The sequence below is a fragment of the Entelurus aequoreus genome, linkage group LG13 (assembly GCF_033978785.1).
Source record: "Entelurus aequoreus isolate RoL-2023_Sb linkage group LG13, RoL_Eaeq_v1.1, whole genome shotgun sequence".
Lineage (NCBI taxonomy): Eukaryota > Metazoa > Chordata > Actinopteri > Syngnathiformes > Syngnathidae > Entelurus > Entelurus aequoreus.
The window spans coordinates 17834131-17858859 of NC_084743.1; the positions used below are offsets into that span (position 1 = coordinate 17834131).

Here is a 24729-nt window from a genome sequence, read left to right on the forward strand (position 1 = left end):
CAGTGTTTTTCTCACAATGTGTCGTCTTTATTCTTACAAAATTGGGAACAATTTCTCATATTATTTCTGTTTCTGTAATATTGCGATATTTTCTCGTAAAATTATTACTTTTTAATGCAAAATTGTGACATTTGTCATATAAAATTCTGACTTTTATCACAATAGTGTCAATTTTTCTGTTGTTCTTGTAAAATAGTGACATTTTTAAGGTAAAATTATGACTTTTGTCATCATTTTGCCAAGTAAAATTACGATTATTATTATGATACTTTCAAAAGTTTTCTTATACAATTGTGACTTTTGTCGAGTAAAATTATGACTCTTTTAATAAAACTGACAACATTTTCTTGTCAAATTGCGACTGTTATTGAGTAAAATTCCAACTTTTATCATAATGCTGCACACATGTTTAGTTTTTCTTGTAAAAGTTTGACTTGCGTTGAATAAAATAACGACTTTTATCATAACTGCCAAAATTGTAAGTTTTTCTTGTGAAATTGTGACCTTTTTCTTGTGAAATTCCAACTAAATTTTTCACAACAAGCTTTTTTATGTTTGCATAGTATGTACCGTGTTTTTCGTACTATAAGTCGCAGTTTTTTTCATAGTTTGGCCGGGGGGTGCGACTTATACTCAGGAGCGACTTATGTGTAACATTATTAACACATTACCGTAAAATACCAAATAATATTATTTAGCTCATTCACGTAAGAGACTAGACGTATAAGATTTCATGGGATTTAGCGATTAGGAGTGACAGATTGTTTGGTAAACGTATAGCATGTTCTATATGTTATAGTTATTTGAATGACTCTTACCATAATATGTTACGTTAACATACCAGGCACCTTCTCAGTTGGTTATTTATGCCTCATATAACTATACTTGCCAACCCTCCCGTTTTTAGCGGGAGAATCCCGGTATTCAGCGCCTCTCCCGACAACCTCCCGGCAGAGATTTTCTCCCGACAAACTCCCGGTATTCAGCCGGAGCTGGAGGCCACGCCCCCTCCAGCTCAATGCGGACCTGAGACTGAGTGGGGACAGCCTGTTCTCACGTCCGCTTTCCCACAATATAAACAGCTTGCCTGCCCAATGACGTCATAACATCTAGGGCTTTTAGAGAGTAGAGTGCACAACTGCGCACACAACAAGGAGACGAAGCAGAAGAACGAGGAAATTACAGACCTGGCGACGCCGTCGACGAGCAAGATGAAGAAATACGCTTGCAAGTTCCAAAACGAATGGAAACAAGGATTTCAGTTCATCCAGGACAGTTCGAAGGGGAAGGTGTATGTATGTTGCCTGTAAATATGTAGAACAGACTTCTCAATTGAACACGGTGGCCGAAATGATATACTCATCATGAACGGAGAAGTTAAACAGGACAATACTGCCATCTAATGGATAGCCACCGCAACACTGAAATTCAAGTATTTCTTTTATGTAAATAAAATAAATATATATATATATATACATATATATATAGCTAGAATTCACTGAAAGTCAAGTATTTCATATATATATATATATATATATATATATATATATATATATATATATATATATATATATATATATATATGTATATATGTATATATATATATATATATATATATATATATATATATATATATATATATATATATATATATATATATATATATATATATATATATATATATATATATATGTGTATATATATATATATATATATATATATATGAAATACCTGAGTTGGTTATTTATTAGTATTTATATAACTTTTTTTTCTTAAATACATATATATATATATATATATATATAAATGTATATATATATATATATATATATATATATATATATATATATATACATTTATATATATATATATATATATATATATATATATATATACATTTATATATATAAATATATATATATATATATATATATATATATATATATATATATATATATATATATATATATATATATATATATATATATATATATATATATATATATATATGTATTTAAGAAAAAAAAGTTATATAAATACTAATAAATAATGACACAAATTTGTTTTAGGAAGTATGTATAACATTTGTTTAGCATATATATATATATATATATATATATATATATATATATATATATATATATATATATATATATATATATATATATATATATATATATATATATATATATATATATATATATATATATATATACATTTATATATATATATATATGTATATATATATATGTATTCAAGAAAAAAAAGTTATATAAATACTAATAAATAATGACACAAATTTGTTTTAGGGAGTATGTATAACATTTGTTTAGCCTATATATATATATATATATATATATATATATATATATATATATATATATATATATATATATATATATATATATATATATACATATATATATATATATATATATATATATATATATATATATATATATATATATATATATATACATTTATATATATAAATATATATATATATATATATATATATATATATATATATATATATATATATATATATATATATATGTATTTAAGAAAAAAAAGTTATATAAATACTAATAAATAATGACACAAATTTGTTTTATGAAGTATGTATAACATTTGTTTAGCCTTTTTAAAGAAATTATATGTATTATCACTAATTAAACTAATTATGACGTCATATGTGATAACGTCATATTGACCCCGCCCCCACCGCTACATGCATATTGGCAATCTGAGGGAAACCTTTATGAACTTTATTATTTGATACTTTGAAATTGTTTAACACGAGTATATTTATTCCTCAGACCATTTTCCAACCATTTGTCATAAAGTAGATTAAAATGGCGGAAGGGGAAAAGCCAAAGAAGTTGTCCTTCTGCGAGTTAGGTGGTGTTGCCCACGCACAGGCTTCCTTCCACGGGGAGTTCCTCGCATCGAAGTCTGTCCGGCCACTGGACGCCTCCTTCGGCTATGCGGGCCGCGCATCCTCGCCGCACCGACTCGCACAGCCCCCGACACGGCGGGACGGCCTCCTCCAGCACGGTGCACACCGGCGCGTACGCCGCGCACAGGAAGAACGTGAGCTCCGCCGAGCAACCGGAGCTCAGCAGCGGCTGGAAGGAGCGCATCGCCAGCGCCGCCTCCTCCTGGTTGTTGTGGCCCAGGAGATTCGGCATGATGGTCTGGTTGTAGGGCACGTCGGCGCACTGCGGGATGGAGACCGGCTGGCACGCACCGACACGCCGCTCCGAGAGTCCGTCGGCAATAACGGGAGAGAAGCTCGACATCCCGCACAGCAGCAACAACATCTGCACACACACGCAGTTTGGAATGATAAACCTCATCGTAAAAAGGAATTATCTACTTTATCCAAAACAAAACTCAGTCAAAGTTGCAGTCATAAGAAAAGTCCTCAAGTTGCACTTTTACTGCTCTTTCAGAAGAAACACCTCCCACTTTTTTACAACTTCAACATGTTTTTTTTACATGTGCCTTTTGTAGTTATTAAAGGGGAACTGCACTTTTTTTGGAATATCATTCACAATCATTATGTAAGACAGGCACATGCATGTTTTTCTTTTTTAATGAATTCTAAGTCGTAAAATACGGCAAGCACGAGGTGGCTAACAGAGCCGTTAATAGGAGTACACTTTTGTGCCCATAAAACCCTCTAAAAACCTCCAAAAACCGCCGTCCATCCATCCATTTTCTACCGCTTGTTCCTTTCGGGGTCGCGGGGGGTGCTGGAGCCTATCTCAGCTTCATTCGGACGGAAGGCGGGATGTATATATACATATATGTGTGCGTGTGTGTGTGTGTGTGTGTGTGTGTGTGTGTGTGTGTGTGTGTGTGTGTGTGTGTGTGTGCGTGCATATTATATTCATATAAAGGCTATATAATTAATATACTTGGTTATTAAGAGTATGTGAAAGTTCGACTCTTACCTTGTTTACTTCTGTGACGACCTTCATAAAGTTTATCAATTGTTCAGAAACATCAAGCAGCTAAAAAGTGCCAAACATGGATAAGTGTGGAAAGTGCTTGGTATTTCTTCCATCATGCTTTATTATGGCGCGTGGACGTTTTTTTTTTAATAATGTTCACAAAGTTTAGTGAGCCGGTTGTGTTATGTGTGACCATGTGTGTTGACATTTTGTGTTTGTTAGATAGATTATAATTATTTTTTTTGCACTATGACTAGGGTAGGTTGTTCGCATTGGGTCATATAAGTAAATGCTTCTCAATCTATATAATGTTCACAAAGTTTAGTGAGCCGGTAGTGTTATGTGTGACCATGTGTGTTGACATTTTGTGTTTGTTAGATATATTTTTTTATTTATTTTTTGCACTATGCCTAGGGTAGGTTGTTCGCATTGGGTCATATAAGTAAATGCTTCTCAATCTATATAATGTTCACAAAGTTTAGTGAGCCGGTAGTGTTATGTGTGACCATGTGTGTTGACATTTTGTGTTTGTTAGATAGATTTTTTTTATTTTTTTTTGCACTATGCCTAGGGTAGGTTGTTTGCATTGGGTCATATAAGTAAATGCTTCTCAATCTATATAATGTTCACAAAGTTCGGAAAGCAGGTTGTGTTATGTGTGACCATGTGTGTTGACGTTTTTTTGTTGGTTGCATTAGTTTTTTGAGGGGTTTTTTTTTGCACTATGACTAGGGTAGGTTGTTCGCATTGGGTCATATAAGTCGATGCTTCTCAAATTATATAATGTTCACAACGTTTAGTGAGCAGGTTGTGTTATGTGTGACCATGTGTGTTGACATTGTGTGTTGGTTGGATTTTGTAGATGTTTTTTGCATTATGACTAGGGGTAGGTTGTTCGTATTGGGTCATATAAATAAATGCTTCTCAATCTATATAATGTCCACAAAGTTCAGTGAGCAGGTTGTGTTATATGTGACCATGTGTGTTGACATTTTGTGTTGGTTGGATACTTTTTTTTTTTTTTGCACTATGACTAGTGTAGGTTGTGTAGGTTGTCACATTCATTATGTAAGACAGGCACATGCATGTTTTTCTTTTTTAATGAATTCTAAGTCGTAAAATACGGCAAGCACGAGGTGGCTAACAAAGCGGTTAATAGGAGTACACTATTGCGCCCATAAAACCCTCTGAGAACATCCAAAAACCGCCGTCCATCCATCCATTTTCTACCACTTGTCCCTTTCGGGGGCGCGGGGGGTGCTGGAGCCTATCTCAGCTGCATTCAGACGGAAGGCAAGATGTATATGTACATATATGCGTGTGTGTGTGTGTGTGTGTGTGTGTGTGTGTGTGTGTGTGTGTGTGTGTGTGCATATTATATTAATATAAAGGCTATATAATTAATATACTTGGTTATTAAGAGTATGTGAAAGTTCGACTCTTACCTTGTTTACTTCTGTGACGACCTTCTTAAAGTTTTGCAATCATTCAGAAACATCAAGCAGCTAAAAAGTGCCAAACATGGATAAGTGTGGAGAGTGTTTGGTATTTCTTCTATCATGCTTTATTATGGATTTAAATAGGGTTCATTTAGAATTTTTTTTGGCGCGTGGATGTTTTTTTTATAATGTTCACAAAGTTTAGTGAGCAGGTTGTGTTATGTGTGACCATGTGTGTTGACGTTTTGTGTTGGTTGGATTTTTTGGATTGTTTTTTTTGTTGCACTATGACTAGGGTAGGTTGTTCACATTGGGACATACAAGTAAATGCTTCACAATCTATATAATGTTCACAAAGTTTAGCGAGCAGGTTGTGTTATGTGTGACTATGTGTGTTGGCATTTTGTGTTGGTTGGATTATTATTAAAAAAAATACGTTTGCACTATATATAAATAAACATTGATTGATTGATTGATTGATTGATTGATTGATTGATTGATTGACTATGACTAGGGTAGGTTGTTGACATTGGGTCATATAAGTTAATGCTTCTCAAATTATATAATGTTCACAACGTTTGGTGAGCAGGTTGTGTTATGTTTGACCATGTGTGTTGACATTTTGTGTTGGTTGGATTTTTAATTTTTTTTAAATTTTTGCACTGTGACTCGTGTAGATTGTTCGCATCGGGTCATACAAGTAAATGCTTCACAATCTATATAATTTTCACAAAGTTTAGTGAGCAGGTTGTGTTATGTGTGACCATGTGTGTTGACATTTTGTGTTGGTTGGATTTGTTTATAAAAAATGTTGCACTATGACTAGGGTAGGTTGTTGCATTGGGTCATATAAGTCAATGCTTCTCAAATTATATAATGTTCACAACGTTTAGTGAGCAGGTTGTGTTATGTGTGACCATTTTGTGTTGGTTGGATTTTTATTTTTATTTTTTTTATTTTTTGCACTATGACTAGGGTAGATTGTTCGCATTGGCTCACATAAGTCAATGCTTCTCAAATTATATAATGTTCACAATGTTTAGTGAGCAGGTTGTGTTATGTGTGACCATGTGTGTTGACATTTTGTGTTGGTTGGATTTATTTTATTTGAAAAACATTTTTTGCACTATGACTAGTGTAGGTTGTTCGCATTGGTCATATAAGTAAATGCTTCTCAATCTATATAATGTTCACAAAGTTTAGTGAGCAGGTTGTGTTATGTGTGACAATGTGTGTTGACTTTTTGTGTTGGTTGAAATTATTTTTTTGCACTATGACTAGGGTAGGTGTAGGGTAACACGATAGCAGCATCTAATTTGTCAGACTATTAAAATGAATGAAATGTTCCTGTGGATAAGATTCCTTGTCAAACTAATGACTTCTCGTGAGTCAAATTGCAGAGGTGTAATGTATTGTATTGTATAGGTCAAAATCATCATAGGGCCCCTTTAAGAAAAGAAAACCCTGAAATACATCAATGCACTTACCCCCATTTAAAAGAAAAGCAGCTTGTTTGGATGAGTAGGTTTGGGACTTGTTTTCGTGTAAAAGCAAAACAATGATATTGTCTCGTCAGCAGACACCAGGCTTCCGTTATGTGTCCGTCTCCTAAACTACATTCAGGCGCTCCGGTTATGGCTGCGAGAGATTGATTCAACATGCGGGCCCCTTGTGATGACACAATTGTTGTCATTGGTGGGGTCAAGTGTCTGTGTACACGACTGTGTCATAATTAAAGACACCGGCCAGTGAAGTTCCTGGTTAAGACTCTCAGCACACTGGGGTTTCCCTTCGGGGTCTTTCCCAAACCTAGACCTCAATGAGCCAAAACGATGGACGAACGAGTTGGCAACACTAAAAGAAAGACAATTTATCAACAAAGGGAAGTTTAGCGGAACATGAGAATATTCACGAGAAAGGTCGTCACTTGCGATCAAAAGCAACAACACTGACAACTTTTAGCACATCCGTATGCGGATGAAAATTATGCAACTGACTGATACAGGACCTGAAATAATGCGAGCCAGTTTAATTAGCTCGATATCGAGAAATATCGATCGTTATAGAGGAAATAAAAGGACTACAACTTTGGACTACAAAGACGGACTCGCACACCCTAACCCTAACCTTAACCCACATCAGTATGCGGATGAAAATTATGCAACCGATTGATACAGGAACTAAAATAATGCACCAATGCGAGCCAGTTTAATGAGCTCGATATCGAGAAATATTGATCGTTATAGAGAAGAAAAAGGACTACAAAGACGGACTCGCACAAAACTCTTCCAGTAAAACTTGACCATATATGGTATGAACGTCAACATTGGGAATAGCCCAGCTCAGTGGCCTTGTGGTTAGCGTGTTCGCCCTAAAACTAACCCTAACCCTGGATTTGGGGGTTAAATCACCAAAAATGATTTCTGAGCGTGACGCACACTGCTGCTCACTGCTCCCCTCACCTCCCAGGGGATGGAACAAAGGGATGGGTCAAATGCAGAGGGTAATTTCACCACACCCAGTGTGTGTGTGACAATCGTCGGGATTTTAACTTTAACTTGAACTTAATTTTTAGCACATCAGTATGCGGCTGAAAATTATGCAACCGATTGATACAGGAACTGAAATAATGCGAGCCATTTTAATTAGCTCGATATCGAGAAATACTGATCGCTTTAGAGAAGAAAAAGGACTACAAAGACGGACTCGCACAAAACTCTTCCAGTGAAACTTGACCGTATATGGTATGAACGTCAACATTGGGAATAACCCAGCTCAGTGGCCTTGTGGTTAGCGTGTTCGCCCTGAGACTGGGAGGTTGTGAGTTCAAACCCCGGCCGAGTCATAGCAAAGACTACAAAAATGGGACCCATTGTCTCCCTGCTTGGCACTCTGCATCAAGGGTTGGATTTGGGGGTTAAATCACCAAAAATAATTCCCGAGCGCGGCACACACCGCTGCTCACTGCTCCCCTCACCTCCCAGGAGGTGGAAGAAGGGGATGGGTCAAATGCAGAGGGTAATTTCACCACACCCAGTGTGTGTGTGACAATCGTTGGGACTTTAACTTGAACTTGAACTTAATTTTTAGCACATCAGTATGCGGCTGAAAATGATGCAACCGATTGATACAGGAACTGAAATAATACGAGCCAGTTTAATTAGCTCGATATCGAGAAATATTGATCGCTTTAGAGAAGAAAAAGGACTACAAAGACGGACTCGCACAAAACTCTTCCAGTAAAACTTGACCATATATGGTATGAACGTCAACATTGGGAATAGCCCAGCTCAGTGGCCTTGTGGTTAGCGTGTTCGCCCTAAAACTAACCCTAACCCTGGATTTGGGGGTTAAATCACCAAAAATGATTCCTGAGCGCTACGCACACTGCTGCTCACTGCTCCCCCCACCTCCCAGGGGGTGGAACAAGGGGATAGGTCAAATGCAGAGGGTAATTTCACCACACCCAGTGTGTGTGTGACAATCGTCGGGACTTTAACTTTAACTTGAACTTAATTTTTAGCACATCAGTATGCGGCTGAAAATGATGCAACCGATTGATACAGGAACTGAAATAATGCGAGCCAGTTTAATTAGCTCGATATCGAGAAATATCGATCGCTTTAGAGAAGAAAAAGGACTACAAAGACGGACTCGCACAAAATTCTTCCAGTAAAACTTGACCGTATATGGTATGAACGTCAACATTGGGAATAACCCAGCTCAGTGGCCTTGTGGTTAGCGTGTTCGCCCTGAGACTGGGAGGTCGTGAGCTCAAACCCCGGCCGAGTCATACCAAAGACTACAAAAATGGGACCCATTGCCTCCCTGCTTGGGACTTAGCATCAACGGGTTGGAATTGGGGGGTTAAATCACCAAAAATGATTCTCGAGCGCGGCACACACCACCGCTCACTGCTCCCCTCACCTCCCAGGGGGTGGAACAAGGGGATGGGTCCAATGCGGAGGGTAATTTCACCACACCCAGTGTGTGTGTGTGACAATCGTTGGGACTTTAACTTTAACTTTAACTTTAACTTAATTTTTAGCATATCAGTATGCGGCTGAAAATTATGCAACCGATTGATACAGGAACTGAAATAATGCACCAATGTGAGACAGTTTAATTAGCTCGATATCGAGAAATATCGACCGTTATAAAGAAGAAGAAGGACTACAACTTCGGACTACAAAGACGGACTCGCACAAAACTCTTCCAGTAAAACTTGACCATATATGGTGTGGACGTAAACAATGGGAATAACCCAAAAGGCTCTTTTGGAGGAAGTATGAAGGAAGGCAAGATTGTTTTATAAACATTGCCGCAATGCCTCCATGGTTGGATGTCCCATTTGTAGGACTTATGCAGATCCCAAATGCAAACAAATAATGAATTTGGCATATTTGGTCCCCTTTAGTAGGGAACATGGAGAGGAGCCAGATGAGGTGGTTCGGGCATCTGGTCAGGATGCCACCCGAACGCCTCCCTAGGGAGGTGTTTCGGGCACGTCCGACCGGTAGCAGGCCACGGGGAAGACCCAGGACACGTTGGGAAGACTATGTCTCCCGGCTGGCCTAGGAGCGCCTCGGGAAGTGGCTGGGGAGAGGGAAGTCCGACCTCGGATAAGCGGAAGATGGATGGATGGATGGATGGATGTCCTGTTAGTTGCTATTTCTGGCATTTTTACATGTGGCTTTGTTTTTCGATACGCTGATGAGTCCCTAATAAAAGGGCCTTCTACTTACGCACCGCCTGCCTTTCCTGCATTCTCGGATCACGGCATCAACCCCAGACCGTGCGGTATCGTGACAGAATGCACCAGCCAGCCGCCTGCGGACGCCACCACCGGATCCGCCACCGGTGGGTCCTCCCCAGACGCTACCACCTTCTTTGCTATCTGCAAAAGCGTCCGTCCGGCACTCTGCCTTCATGTTGGCAGACAAAGCGTCCATCTCACGCTCGTCAACGGTGGCCGTTTCACGGTCTCAAGCAACAACGCCCTTCCTGAGCGTATCCTCTTCCTCGACAGCTGCGGCGTCACTCCAGCTGCCAACCTGACTCTCCCAGGCCTGGACAGGTGGTCATCCCTCCTGAAAGATAATTCCTGCACCCTCCCTTTTGTACTCTTTTTTTTCTCTCTAATTCCCCAGCCACACACCTTAGAGTCATATAACTTGGTATGTGACACAGGCTAGCTATTATCATGCTCACGTTAGCTTGCTAGCATGCTAACATTAGCATGCTTACGTTTTGAGCTACTTTTGCAACCGTTTCCCCCAGAGTCATATAACTTGGTAGGTGACACTTGTTAACTTTTAGCATGCAAAAGATAGGATGCTAGCTAGCTAACTTAAGCATGCTAACTTTTTCATCTAATTTTACAAGGCCATACACCTTACAGACGTATTAATTGACATGTGAGACATGCTAACTGGTAGCACATTTGCTAATTGTTAGCATAGTAGCTAGCTAACTTAAGCATGCTAACTTTTTCATCTAATTTTACACTTTTTTCTCTATTTCCGAAGCCATACACCTTACAGCCGTATTAATTGACATGTGAGACCCGCTAATTGTTAGCATGCCAACGTTAGCACATTTGTTAAGTGTTAGCATGCTAGCTAGCTAACTTAAGCATGCTAACTTTTTCATCTAATTTTACCCTTTTTTATCTTATTTCCGAAGCCCTACACCTTACAGCCGTATTAATTGACATGTGAGACATGCTAACTGGTAGCATGCCAACGTTAACACATTTTCTGAGTGTTAGCATTTTAATGTGTGCATGCTAACGTTTTAGGCATGCTAACTTTTTCATATAATTTTACACTATTTTCTCTTATTTCCGCAGCCATATGCCGTATTAATTGACATGTGAGACATGCCAACGTTAGCACATTTGCTAAGTGTTAGCATGCTAGCTAGCTAACTCAAGCATGTTAACTTTTTCATCGAATTTTACACTTTTTCTCTATTTCCGAAGCCCTACACCTTACAGCCGTATCAATTGACACGTGAGACATGCTAACTGTTAGCATGCCAACGTTAGCACATTTTCTGAGTGTTAGCATTTTAATGTGTGCATGCAAACGTTTTAGGCATGCTAACTTTTTCATATAATTTTACACTTTTTTCTCTTATTTCCGCAGCCATATGCCGTATTAATTGACATGTGAGACATGCCAACGTTAGCACATTTGCTAAGTGTTAGCATGCTAGCTAGCTAACTCAAGCATGTTAACTTTTTCATCGAATTTTACACTTTTTTCTCTATTTCCGAAGCCATACACCTCACAGCCGTATCAATTGACACGTGAGACATGCTAGTTGTTAGCATGCCAACGTTAACACATTTTCTGAGTGTTAGCATTTTAATGTGTGCATGCAAACGTTTTAGGCATGCTAACTTTTTCATATAATTTTACACTTTTTTCTCTTATTTCTGCAGCCATATGCCGTATTAATTAACATGTGAAACATGCTAACTCTTAGCATGCCAACGTTAGCACATTTGCTAAGTGTAAGCATGCTAGCTAGCTAACTTAAGCATGCTAACTTTTTAAAATCTAATTTTACCCTTTTTTCTCTTATTTCCGAAGCCATACACCTTACAGCCGTATTAATTGACAGGTGAGACATGCTAACTGTTAGCATGCTAACGTTAGCACATTTGCTAAGTCTTAGTATGCTAGCTACCTAACTTAAGTATGCTTACTTTTTCATCTAATTCTAACTTTTTTCTCTATTTCCGAAGCCATACACCTTACAGCCGTATTAGTTGACATGTGAGACACGCTAACTGTTAGCATGCCAACGTTAGCACATTTGCTAAGTGTTAGCATTTTAATGTGCGCATGCTATCGTTTTAGGCTAGCTCTGTAGCTCCTTTTGTACAGTTACACCTAAAACCGACGGATTCGGACACTCGGCACCATCTTCACAGTACGGCCAGAGGTAGGTCCGGGGCACAGATAGCAGGCCCGGAAATCTAAATTGGGAACATTTCGGGTTACCATGGCAACGCTATTCGCGAATAAACAAAAAAAAATGGGCCAATTGAATGGGTACGCATCTTTTTGTCTAACACGAGACGACCTTTGTGTGTGTTTAGTATTTGTTTCTGGTCAATGCTCCTGACTCGCCCAGGGCGTAAAAAACTAGCCAGGACTGCCTCTGGTATCTTTCGCTAGTAAAATATGACAGTAACTAAAAAATAAGAAGTACAATCTGGTGTTATGGTGCTGCAAGTGTTTACTGCACACAGTGTAAATGTCAAGGAAGGCTACTGTAAATAAAAGGCAGTAGCCACGTCGGGTCAACTGGACACACTCTGAGTTGTGTAACTTCTGCGTGTTTGCTTGTGTATGTCTGTGGCTAGGGGTGGCGCGTGCAGGGGTCAGGCAGATGGAGGCAGTCCAGCAGGTTTACAGACAGTCCAACCCCCCCCACACCACCACCCACCCCTGGTGTTTGGACTGCTTTTGGTTGCAGCTGGAGCTTTACTGGAGACCCATATGAAATAAACAAACAAGGAAAAAACAAACAAAAGTGGAGCAGTACAGTAAGAGAGCACTGCAAAAAGTCAGTGTTCCAAAACAAGAAAAAAAAAATACATAAATGAGGGGTATTTTACTTGAACTAAGCAAAATTATCTGCCAATAGAACAAGAAAATTTGGCTTGTCAAGACTTTCCAAAACAAGTAAAATTAAAGCTGCAAGCAGCGTTGGTGATGTTTGGTGACCGGTTTTAACAAAAAATGTTGTTTTGAAGGAGGGATTGCAAACTTCCTGTTGATTTTTGCTGAAGGATGTCAATCTATGAAATGTAGGTCAAGGTGAGACCTACATAGAGGTATTTGTTTCATGTCTCTAAGACGTTCCTACCGGAAGTTACAAGCAGTTTTGTCTGAGTTTTCCTCTGAGGAGCAGTTTTGTCTCAGTTTTATTCAAAAATTGCGCTAGAGCGCAATTTTGAGTTTTGGGGTTCGGTTTTTTTTTTAGATCGCAATTTCTACCAGTCCCGATGTGTGTGAAAAGTTTGGTGAGTTTTGAAGTATTTTAAGGGGGTCAAATTAGAGGTCAAAGAGGCAGAAAATGAGTGTTTTTAGTCATTTTTTTGTGTTGAAGGGGAAATTGCCAACTTCTTGTTGTTTTTTGCCCGAGGATGTGAAATTATGAAATGTAGGTCTAAGTCAGACCTACATAGAGGTTTTTGTTTCATGTCTCTATGACCTTCCTAGTGGGAGTTACAGGCAGTTTGTTTTTGTTTTTTCCTAGGGGGCGCTAGAGCGCAATTTTGATTTTTGGGGTTTGTTTTTTTTATTAGATGGCAATTTGTTTCATGTCTCTAAGACGTTCCTACCGGAAGTTACAAGCAGTTTTGTCTGAGTTTTCCTCTGAGGAGCAGTTTTGTCTCAGTTTTATTCAAAAATTGCGCTAGAGCGCAATTTTGAGTTTTGGGGTTCGGTTTTTTTTTACATCGCAATTTCTACCAGTCCCGATGTGTGTGAAAAGTTTGGTGAGTTTTGAAGTATTTTAAGGGGGTCAAATTAGAGGTCAAAGAGGCAAAAAATGAGTGTTTTTAGTCATTTTTTTGTGTTGAAGGGGAAATTGCCAACTTTATGTTGTTTTTTGCCCGAGGATGTGAAATTATGAAATGTAGGTCTAAGTCAGACCTACATAGAGGTTTTTGTTCCATGTCTCTACGACCTTCCTAGTGGGAGTTACAGGCAGTTTGTTTTTGTTTTTTCCTAGGGGGCGCTAGAGCGCAATTTTGATTTTTGGGGTTTGGTTTTTTTTTAGATCGCAATTTCTACCAGTCCCGATGTGTGTGAAAAGTTTGGTGAGTTTTGAAGTATTTTAAGGGGGTCAAACTAGAGATCAAAGAGGCAAAAATTAGTGTTTTTAGTCATTTTTTGTGTTGAAGGGGAAATTGCCAACTTCATGTTGTTTTTTGCCCGAGGATGTGAAATTATGAAATGTAGGTCTAAGTCAGACCTACATAGAGGTTTTTGTTTCATGTCTCTACGACCTTCCTAGTGGGAGTTACAGGCAGTTTGTTTTTGTTTTTTCCTAGGGGGCGCTAGAGCGCAATTTTGATTTTTGGGGTTTGGTTTTTTTTTTAGATCGCAATTTCTACCAGTCCCGATGTGTGTGAAAAGTTTGGTGAGTTTTGAAGTATTTTAAGGGGGTCAAACTAGAGATCAAAGAGGCAAAAATTAGTGTTTTTAGTCATTTTTTGTGTTGAAGGAGAAATTGCCAACTTCATGTTGTTTTTTGCCCGAGGATGTGAAATTATGAAATGTAGGTCTAAGTCAGACCTACATAGAGGTTTTTGTTTCATGTCTCTACGACCTTCCTAGTGGGAGTTACAGGCAGTTTGTTTTTGTTTTTTCCTAGGGGGCGCTAGAGCGCAATTTTGATTTTTGGGGTTTGTTTTTTTTTATTAGATGGCAATTTGTTTCATGTCTCTAAGACGTTCCTACCGGAAGTTACAAGCAGTTTTGTCTGAGTTTTCCTCTGAGGAGCAGTTTTGTCTCAGTTTTATTCAAAAATTGCGCTAGAGCGCAATTTTGAGTTTTGGGGTTCGTTTTTTTTTTTACATCGCAATTTCTACCAGTCCCGATGTGTGTGAAAAGTTTGGTGAGTTTTGAAGTATTTTAAGGGGGTCAAATTAGAGGTCAAAGAGGCAAAAAAATGAGTGTTTTTAGTCATTTTTTGTGTTGAAGGGGAAATTGCCAACTTCCTGTTGTTTTTTGCCCGAGGATGTGAAATTATGAAATGTAGGTCTAAGTCAGACCTACATAGAGGTTTTTGTTTCATGTCTCTACGACCTTCCTAGTGGGAGTTACAGGCAGTTTGTTTTTGTTTTTTCCTAGGGGGCGCTAGAGCGCAATTTTGATTTTTGGGGTTTGGTTTTTTTTTATTAGATGGCAATTTGTTTCATGTCTCTAAGACGTTCCTACCGGAAGTTACAAGCAGTTTTGTCTGAGTTTTCCTCTGAGGAGCAGTTTTGTCTCAGTTTTATTCAAAAATTGCGCTAGAGCGCAATTTTGAGTTTTGGGGTTCGGTTTTTTTTTACATCGCAATTTCTACCAGTCCCGATGTGTGTGAAAAGTTTGGTGAGTTTTGAAGTATTTTAAGGGGGTCAAATTAGAGGTCAAAGAGGCAAAAATTAGTGTTTTTAGTCATTTTTTGTGTTGAAGGGGAAATTACCAACTTCCTGTTGTTTTTTGCCCGAGGATGTGAAATTATGAAATGTAGGTCTAAGTCAGACCTACATAGAGGTTTTGGTTTCATGTCTCTACGACCTTCCTAGTGGGAGTTACAGGCAGTTTGTTTTTGTTTTTCCTAGGGGGCGCTAGAGCGCAATTTTGATTTTTGGGGTTTGGTTTTTTTTATTAGATGGCAATTTGTTTCATGTCTCTAAGACGTTCCTACCGGAAGTTACAAGCAGTTTTGTCTGAGTTTTCCTCTGAGGAGCAGTTTTGTCTCAGTTTTATTCAAAAATTGCGCTAGAGCCCAATTTTGAGTTTTGGGGTTCGGTTTTTTTTTAGATCGCAATTTCTACCAGTCCCGATGTGTGTGAGAAGTTTGGTGAGTTTTGAAGTATTTTAAGGGGGTCAAATTAGAGGTCAAAGAGGCAAAAATTAGTGTTTTTAGTCATTTTTTGTGTTGAAGGGGAAATTGCCAACTTCCTGTTGTTTTTTGCCCGGGGATGTGAAATTATGAAATGTAGGTCTAAGTCAGACATACATAGAAGTTTTTGTTTCATGTCTCTACGACCTTCCTAGTGGGAGTTACAGGCAGTTTGTTTTTGTTTTTTCCTAGGGGGCGCTAGAGCGCAATTTTGATTTTTGGGGTTTGGTTTTTTTATTAGATGGCAATTTTCGCAGGTCCTGATGTGTGTGTCAAATTTGGTGAGTTTTGAAGCATGTTAAGTGGGTCAAATTAGAGTTTTTTGTGGGGTCGGTATAATAATAATAAAACCTTACAATAACAATAGGTTCCTTTGTACAGGGTACAGGCGGACCCTAATTAGCTAACCTCAATGAAGCCAAAAATACCTTAAAATAAGTATATTCTCACTAATAACAAGTGCACTTTTCTTGGTAGAAAAAACAAATATGAGACCTTTTTGCTCAATATGTTGAAAAATGTGCTTAAATTAGGTAAATGCTAGTGCCATTATCTTGACATAATAATATGCGCTCGGCATTACATTTCTCGAAACCAGCAAACTTATACTAAAAACTAATTTATTGTTCGTAATGGAAAGGCAACAAGGCAACCGCAAATCATATTGTCTAAAAATGCATTTTTCCATCGATAACATGACATCATCGCGTCAAAAAAAAATTTAATTGTAATTTTTAAGAATGTATCTGAATGTGCATGAACTATTTCTGTTCAAAATTGTTTGAAATGTCACATGTTAAATGTTTAAATATTAACTGTCTGTTTACTGTAATGTGCCGACTGTGCTACTATATGAGTACGTATGTTTTAGTGTTTCATTGAAAATAAAACAGCAAAGTCCATTTGGCTGTCATCTGTTTTAATTATGAGACACAATTGTGTCAAAGTCATGATTTTTTTATTTCCTGCTTGAAATAAGAAATTATCACTTTGAAAAAGTAGTTTTATACTTGTGAGTGTTGATGACACAGCTTTGCAACAGTTGATATTCTAGTTTCAAGCATGTTTTACTCAATATAGGTCATCAAATCTCAGCAACAAGCTGTAATATCTTACTGAGATCATTTAGGACCAAAACACTTAAAACAAGTAAAACACTCTCACATAAAATCTGCATAGTGAGAAGAATTATCTCATCAGACCGAAAATAAGCAAATATCACCCTTATTTGAGATATTTCATCTTACTTAGATTTCAGTTTTTGCGGTGTGAAACTAGGGTTGTACTAGTCTAACAGGGTCAATTATGTCTTGTAAATAATGTATTTTATAATGTTTTATTATTGTTAAAATTACACAAAATGTGCAAGTTAAACATAAATATCTGAGTATTGTTCGACATCGTTGTCCCTCCTACACTACAAAAACTAAAATCTAAGTAAGATGAAATATCTCAAATAAGGGTGATATTTGCTTATTTTCTGTCTGATAAGATAATTCCTCTCACTAAGCAGATTTTATGTTAGAGTGTTTTACTTATTTTAAAGGTTTTGGTCCTAAATGATCTCAGTAAGATATTACAGCTTGTTGCTGAGATTTGATGACCTATATTGAGTAAAACATGCTTGAAACTAGAATATCAAGTGTTGCAAAGCTGTGTCATCAACACTCACAAGTAGAAAACTACTTTTTTAAAGTAATAATTTCTTATTTTAAGCATGAACAAAAAAAAAATCATGACTTTGACACAATTGTGTCTCATAATTAAAACAGATGACAGCCAAATGGACTTTGCGGTTTTATTTTCAATGGAACATTAGAAAATACGTACTCATATAGTAGTACAGTAAACTGACAGTTAATATTTAAACATTTGACATTTCAAACAATTTTGAACAGAAATAGTTCATGCACATTCAGATAAATTCCTCAAAATTACTATAAAACATTATTTGGCCGGCAGCCGGGCTGTATATATGCGCACTAATTGACTGAAAGAGCACGCACTTGGCGCGATGATGTCATGTTATTGATGGAAAAATGCATTTTTAGACAATATGATTTGCCTGAGCGGCTAGGAGACCCCGAGAGTAACAAGCGATTGTCTTGTTGCCTTTCCATTAAGAACAATAAATTAGTTTTAGTATAAGTTTGCTGGTTTCAAGAAATGTAATGACGAGCGCCTATCATTATGTCAAGATAATGGCACTAGCATTTACTTCATTTAAGAATATTTTTCAACATATTGAGCAAAAAGGTCTCTTTTTTTTCTACCAAGAAAAGTGCACTTGTTATTAGTGAGAATATACTTATTTTAAGCTATTTTTGGGTTCATTGAGGTTAGCTAATTTTACTTGTTTTGGAAAGTCTTGACAAGGCAAATTTTCTTGTTCTATTGGCAGATAATTTTGCTTAGTTCAAATAAAATACCCCTGATTTTTGTATTTTTTTTCTAGTTTTTGATCACTGACTTTTTGCAGTGTACTGCAATAATTACTGTGACACCTGTCTTTTTATATGCGTTGGACACGCCTTCCAACTTCCCTTTTGTCTACGATAACGGGAGAGGCAGGCGTCCTATGCGACGACAAAAAATGTATTGTCTTGTTAAGAACTTAAGTTCACTTTCTTATATTTGTGTAGGGGGCTCGACAATGGCAAAAAGTTGTCATGGTGTGGAGTTTTTTCGCAGCTTACTGCGAGGATTGTTCTCCCGGGATCAGAGGCGGGTAGAGTAGCCAGAAATTGTACTCAAGTAAGAGTACTGTTACTTTAGGGATTTATTACTCAACTAAAAGTAAGGAGTAGTCACCCAAATATTTACTTGAGTAAAAGTACAAAGTATGTTGTGAAAAAACTACTCAAGTACTGAGTAACTGATGAGTAACCTGTTCGTTTAATGATGACGGCAACAAATAATGCACAAAAACATAAAAATAGCAATGAGCAAATTCAGAGCCGGGAATATCTCTTAAGCAACTAAAACAATAATATACATTAAATAATAATACATTAACATGAAAAAATTAAGGCAAATTGAGCCACAATAACTTAACAGCACCATAGGCTCAGTAGGCAGATATTACAAAGGAAAATAACAAGTAAGCCTTTACGCAAACCATAAACTGATAGGTGTGGGCTGCACCTGGGAACACACTGATTGGTGTTTCTATTCATGCGTGTGTGTGTGTGCGTGCGACTGTGCGTGTGTGTGTGTGTGTGTGTGTGTGTGTGTGTGTGTGTGTGTGTGTGTGTGTGTGTGTGTGTGTCTATGAGACTGCAGTGCGCCCTCAAATTTGACGTTGAGTTCATGTAAGCTTAAGCTTGTTGTTTGCCGCTGAACCTTTATGTGCGGTTAATCACGTGACCGCCTGGCTCTGTTTGATTGGCGAAACGGAGTCAAACGTCACCAGTGACTGCATCTGATTGGTGAAACGCAGGCATGCGATAGATCCTACTTTGAAGGTCTGTCTGACAAACCAAAACAAACAAAGCGTGCATTAATAGATCGATAAAAATCAGTAGCGAGTAGTGAGCTGAATGTAGATAAATGGCGCGGAGTAAAAGTAGTGTTTCTTCTCTATAAATATACTCAAGTAAAAGTAAAAGTATGTTGCATTAAAACTACTCTTAGAAGTACAATTTATCCCAAAAGTTACTCAAGTAGATGTAACGGAGTAAATGTAGCGCGTTACTACCCACCTCTGCCCGGGATGCAATCGGACATTTCCGGACAAAGGTAGCAGGTAGGAACATTTTTAATTATTCTCTAAAACGCAACGAAGTACAAAAAACTAAAAACAACCCGAAGGCAAGCATGCCTATCGTACGCGGAAGCTAAGGCAAAAAACTTAGGACATGAAACATGAAACTAAAGACAAGAAACCCGCACTAAACTGTGACATGAAACAAATAGCTTTAACTATGGAAACGAGCAACATGAACTGTGGTGTCGCATGAATCAAGCGTGAAAACTGTGGCATGAAAAGAGCAATGTCGCCAGGCCGACTAACCGGCAAAGGTGGTTTAAATAGTTTTTAGTCCATAGTGGGGCCAGCAGGAGACCATCCCGAGCGGAGACAGGTCAGCAGCGCAGAGATGTCCCTAACCGATGCACAGGCAAGCGGTCCATTCCGGGTCTCGACTCTGGACAGCCAGCACTTCATCCATGGCCACCGGACCTGTGCCCCCCCCCCTCCACAAGGGAGAGGGGGGCAGAGGAGAAAAGAAAACAAACGGCAGATCAACTGGTCTAAAAAAAAGTTGTCTAGTATGTTCACTATTTTATTTAAGGACAGTATTATTCTTCGATCGTAATATCAATCAATCAATCAATCAATGTTTATTTATATAGCCCTAAATCACAAGTGTCTCAAAGGGCTGTACAAGCCACAACGACATCCTCGGTACATGTGTGGGGGGGTGGGGGGGGGTGTGGGGTCGTGGGGGGTGAATGACTATGAGAAACTTGGAGAGGACCGCATATGTGGGTAACCCCCCCCTCTAGGGGAGACCGAAAGCAACGGATGTCGAGTGGGTCTGACATAACATTGTGAAAGTCCAGGTCCACAGTGGATCCAACATCAGGGGAGTCCAGTCCACAGCGGGGCCAAGCAGGGAAACCATCCCGAGCTGAGACGGGTCAGCAGCGGCAGAGATGTCCAACGAAGGTGGCAGGGCAGGTAGTGGTCACCCGGGGTCCCGACTCTGGACAGCCAGGCACTTCATCCATGGCACGACCGAGACCCTCGCAAGGGACAGGGGAGAAGAGGAGAGAAGAAAGAAACGGCAGATCAACTGGTCTAAAAAAAGGGGGGTCTATTTAAAGGCTAGATATACAAATGAGTTTTAAGATGGGACTTAAATGCTTCTACTGAGGTAGCATCTCTAACTATTACCGGGAGGGCATTCCAGAGTACTGGAGCCCGAATAGAAAACGCTCTATAGCCGCAGACTTTTTTTTGGCTCTGGAATCACTAATAAGCCGGAGTTCTTTGAACGCAGATTTCTTGTCGGGACATATGGTACAATACAATCGGCGAGATAGGCTGGAGCTAAACCGTGTAGTATTTTATACGTAAGTAGTAAAACCTTAAAGTCGCATCTTAAGTGCACAGGAAGCCAGTGCAGGTGAGCCAGTATAGGCGTAATATGATCAAACTTTCTTGTTTTTGTCAAAAGCCTTGCAGCCGCAATAATGCAATTTGTTTTGTGGTCCCCTTTATCTAGAAAAGTATAGAAAAGTATCGAAAAATATCAAAATATACATTTTGGTACCGGTACTAAAATTATTGGTATCGGTACAATCCTAGTGTCCAATAAACCCTATCCAAAGTAAGTAACGCTTCTGCACTCTGACAATGTTATTGCAAAAAATAATGCCATTTTGTGGTCCCTTTATTTAGAAAAGTATGGAAAAGTATGGAAAGACAGTTTGGTACCGGTACCAAAACATTGACACGGGGACAACACTAAGTGAAAGGCATGCGGTGTCTTTAAGCTCCCGCGTGAACAGCAGCAATGTACACGGCTTGAGTTGGATCAACAGCAGGTTTAAGGAGGTTATTCAATTTGAGGGCATGTGGGCTGGCCACACTGCTTTGACCAACAAGGATTTACCTTGACTGCTTAATCTGTCCCACTTTCATCTGTGTGATTAGAAGTCAAATGTGCAGACTGCAGTCTGGATGTGGCTTAGTGTCATGTTGGAACAGCTGCTACCCTGCAAGAGCTGAACGCCACTTCCAACTACTTTGTGGTGCTTCCCACTTTTTTCAAAACCCTACACATAATCGCTCTGGTGGTCAAGTTTTCGGCGACGATCCGGATCATGTATGCCCTGCTTTTGCAACAGGCATTTACTTTGTACCCCAGTTTTAATTCACAAGGTCGGACCGAATCATAAGAAAAGTGAAGCAACTTGTGAATAGAGATGTCCGATAATGGCTTTTTGCCGATATCCAATATTCCGATATTGTCAAACTCTTAATTACCGATTCTGATATCAACCGATACCGATATATAGAGTCGTGAAATTAACACTTTTTTTTTTTTTCTTTTTTTTTTTTTTATATATTTTTTTTTCATAAAGAAATACAATCATGTGTGCTTACGGACTGTATCCCTGCAGACTGTATTGATCTATATTAATATATAATGTATATATTGTGTTTTTTATGTTGATTTAATTTTAAAAAATAAAAATAAATTTTGTTTTTAATTTTTTTAAATTTTTTAAATTTCTTGCGCAGCCCGGTACCAATCGGTCCACGGACCGGTACCGGGCCACGGCCCGGTGGTTGGGGACCACTGGTTTAGGGCACGTCCGACCGGTAGGAGGCCACGGGGAAGACCCAGGACACGTTGGGAAGACTATGTCTCCCAGCTGGCCTGGAACGAAGTGTGGGGAGAGGGAAGTCTGGGCTTCCCTGCTTAGGCTGCTGCCCCCGCGACCTGACCTCGGATAAGCGGAAGAAGATGGATAGATGAATATATATATATATATATATATATATATATATATATATATATATATATATATATATATAATATATTATATATATATATATATATATATATATATATATATATATATATATATATATATATATATATATATATATATATTTATACACATATATATATATATATATTTATACACATATATATATATATATATATATATATATATATATATATATATATATATAAATATATATATATATATATATATATATATATATATATATATATATATATATATATATATATATATATATATATATATATATATATATATATATATATATATATATATATATATATATATTAGGGCGGCAACAACTAATCGATTAAATCGATTAAAATCGATTATAAAAATAGTTGCCGATTAATTTAGTCCGAGGCTTTTAAAAAATAAAAAATAATTTTTTTTTTTTTTTTTAAATAAATCTTTATTTATAAACTGCAACATTTACAAACAGCTGAGAAACAATAATCAAAATAAGTATGGTGCCAGTATGCTGTTTTTTTTAAATAAAATGCTGGAAAGGATAGAAATGTAGTTTGTCTCTTTTATCTGATTGTTAATCGATTAATCGAAGTAATAATCGACAGATTAATCGATTATCAAATTAATCGTTAGTTGCAGCCCTAATACATCTATATAAATATATCTGCTTTGTTCCTGGTCTGAGCTGCTGTGACGTAGATTACCGTAATAACTCCTATAACAGCCAAAAGCGCATATTCCAGCCATTGAAATACTTTGTATAGTTCAAGAGTTACGGTCATTTAAAAACATCACTGCACATCATAATGGCGGCGACAGTTTTGATGTTAAAGGTCTAAAAAAATGATGTAGAACAATCTTAATGGGCCGCATGTGGCTTATTTTTGCCTAGGTCTGATGTTAAAGGTCTAAAAAAAAAAAGTCATTTGAAAACTTGTTGAAAATCCTACCGGGCCGTAATTTTCCCAGGTCTGGACTACGGAGCGGTGCCGACGGTAGATTGCAAGAACAAACGAGCATGGCGGAGTGTAAGAAGTCAGCAGAATGGGGGGCTGGGGAAACGGACCAAGAAAATGAGGAGAGGGAGAAAGAGAGCGAGGAATGCAGGCAGCTGGTTAATGTCTGTCAGTGCAACACAGAGAAGCCACAGTACTGGACTACTCAACCCCCCTTTTCTCACACACACACACACACACACACACACACACACACACACACACACACACACACACACACACACACACACACACACACACGCTGAAAGAAGTTTCTATTTGGCCAGCAGAATGTGTGTTTCACAGCAAGACGCTCATTAGCCTGTAAAAAAGACTTACTAATAGTCATCTCTCCGTCTATCATCTCCATGCATCCATTATTTCTCAATGCTGATCAGGAACTGGGTCACGCTTGCAACAAACCTTAGGAAAGAAAAAAGGAAAGAAAAAAAAGTGTTCCCTGCTTCCCCAGCAGGGGCGCCCCGAAAAACGGAATGTAGCACTTGCATGTTTTACACCAGAGGTGTCAGAGTGGTTTCCACCGAGGGCCACAACGCAGGCATGTTTGGGCCCAGAGGGCCGCGTCTAACAGTGAATACTATTATTACACCATTTTTTAATGCATTTTTTAGTAGATTTTTTTTTTACTAAAATGTAAAAAAAAAAAAAAAAGGTAAGTTGCAATAATTTCGCCTGAAAATGTAGTGTATATTACTGTAACAGTACTGCTGTTTTTTATGGTAAAAAAAAAAAAAAAAGCTTAGTTGCCAGAATTTGACTGTAAAATTTACATTTGTTTTTTTTACTGTACATAAAAAACCTTGCAATTTTACAGTAAAATGTAGGCACCAGAGCTGCTAGTTTGTTTGTTTTGTTTTTTACCGCAAATCAACAACTGATTTTCAATGTATTACTGTAAATTGGGTTTAACAAATTGTCACATTAACAAAATGGGATTAATCCTGATTAAATATCTTAATCCTTTGACAGCCCTTATAAATATATATATATATATATATATATATATATATATATATATATATATATATATATATATATATATATATATATATATATATATATATATATATATATATATATGTACGTATGTTTGTATATATATATGTATGTATGTACGTATGTTTGTATATATATGTATATACATATGTATGTATGTATGTATGTATG

General features: G+C 37.7%; 1 protein-coding gene across 3 annotated transcripts in view; it reads right to left on the minus strand.

The window, feature by feature from the left end:
• Positions 1–2756: 2756 nt before the first annotated feature.
• The window catches only part of LOC133663222 (frizzled-7-like), a 791936-nt gene continuing 769963 nt past the window's right edge, over positions 2757–24729 (minus strand). The window contains exons 1-2 of one of the 3 annotated variants that reach the window (XM_062067533.1): positions 23497–23656; positions 2757–3323 (exon numbers count right to left, since the gene is read on the minus strand). In XM_062067533.1, the coding sequence (XP_061923517.1) occupies positions 2898–3323 (426 nt within the window). In that variant the 5' untranslated portion in view covers positions 23497–23656 and the 3' untranslated portion in view covers positions 2757–2897. Of the gene's footprint in view, positions 3324–10147; positions 10183–23496; positions 23657–24729 lie in introns of those variants that run through there. The other 2 variants (XM_062067532.1, XM_062067534.1) reach the window with 2 other exon arrangements.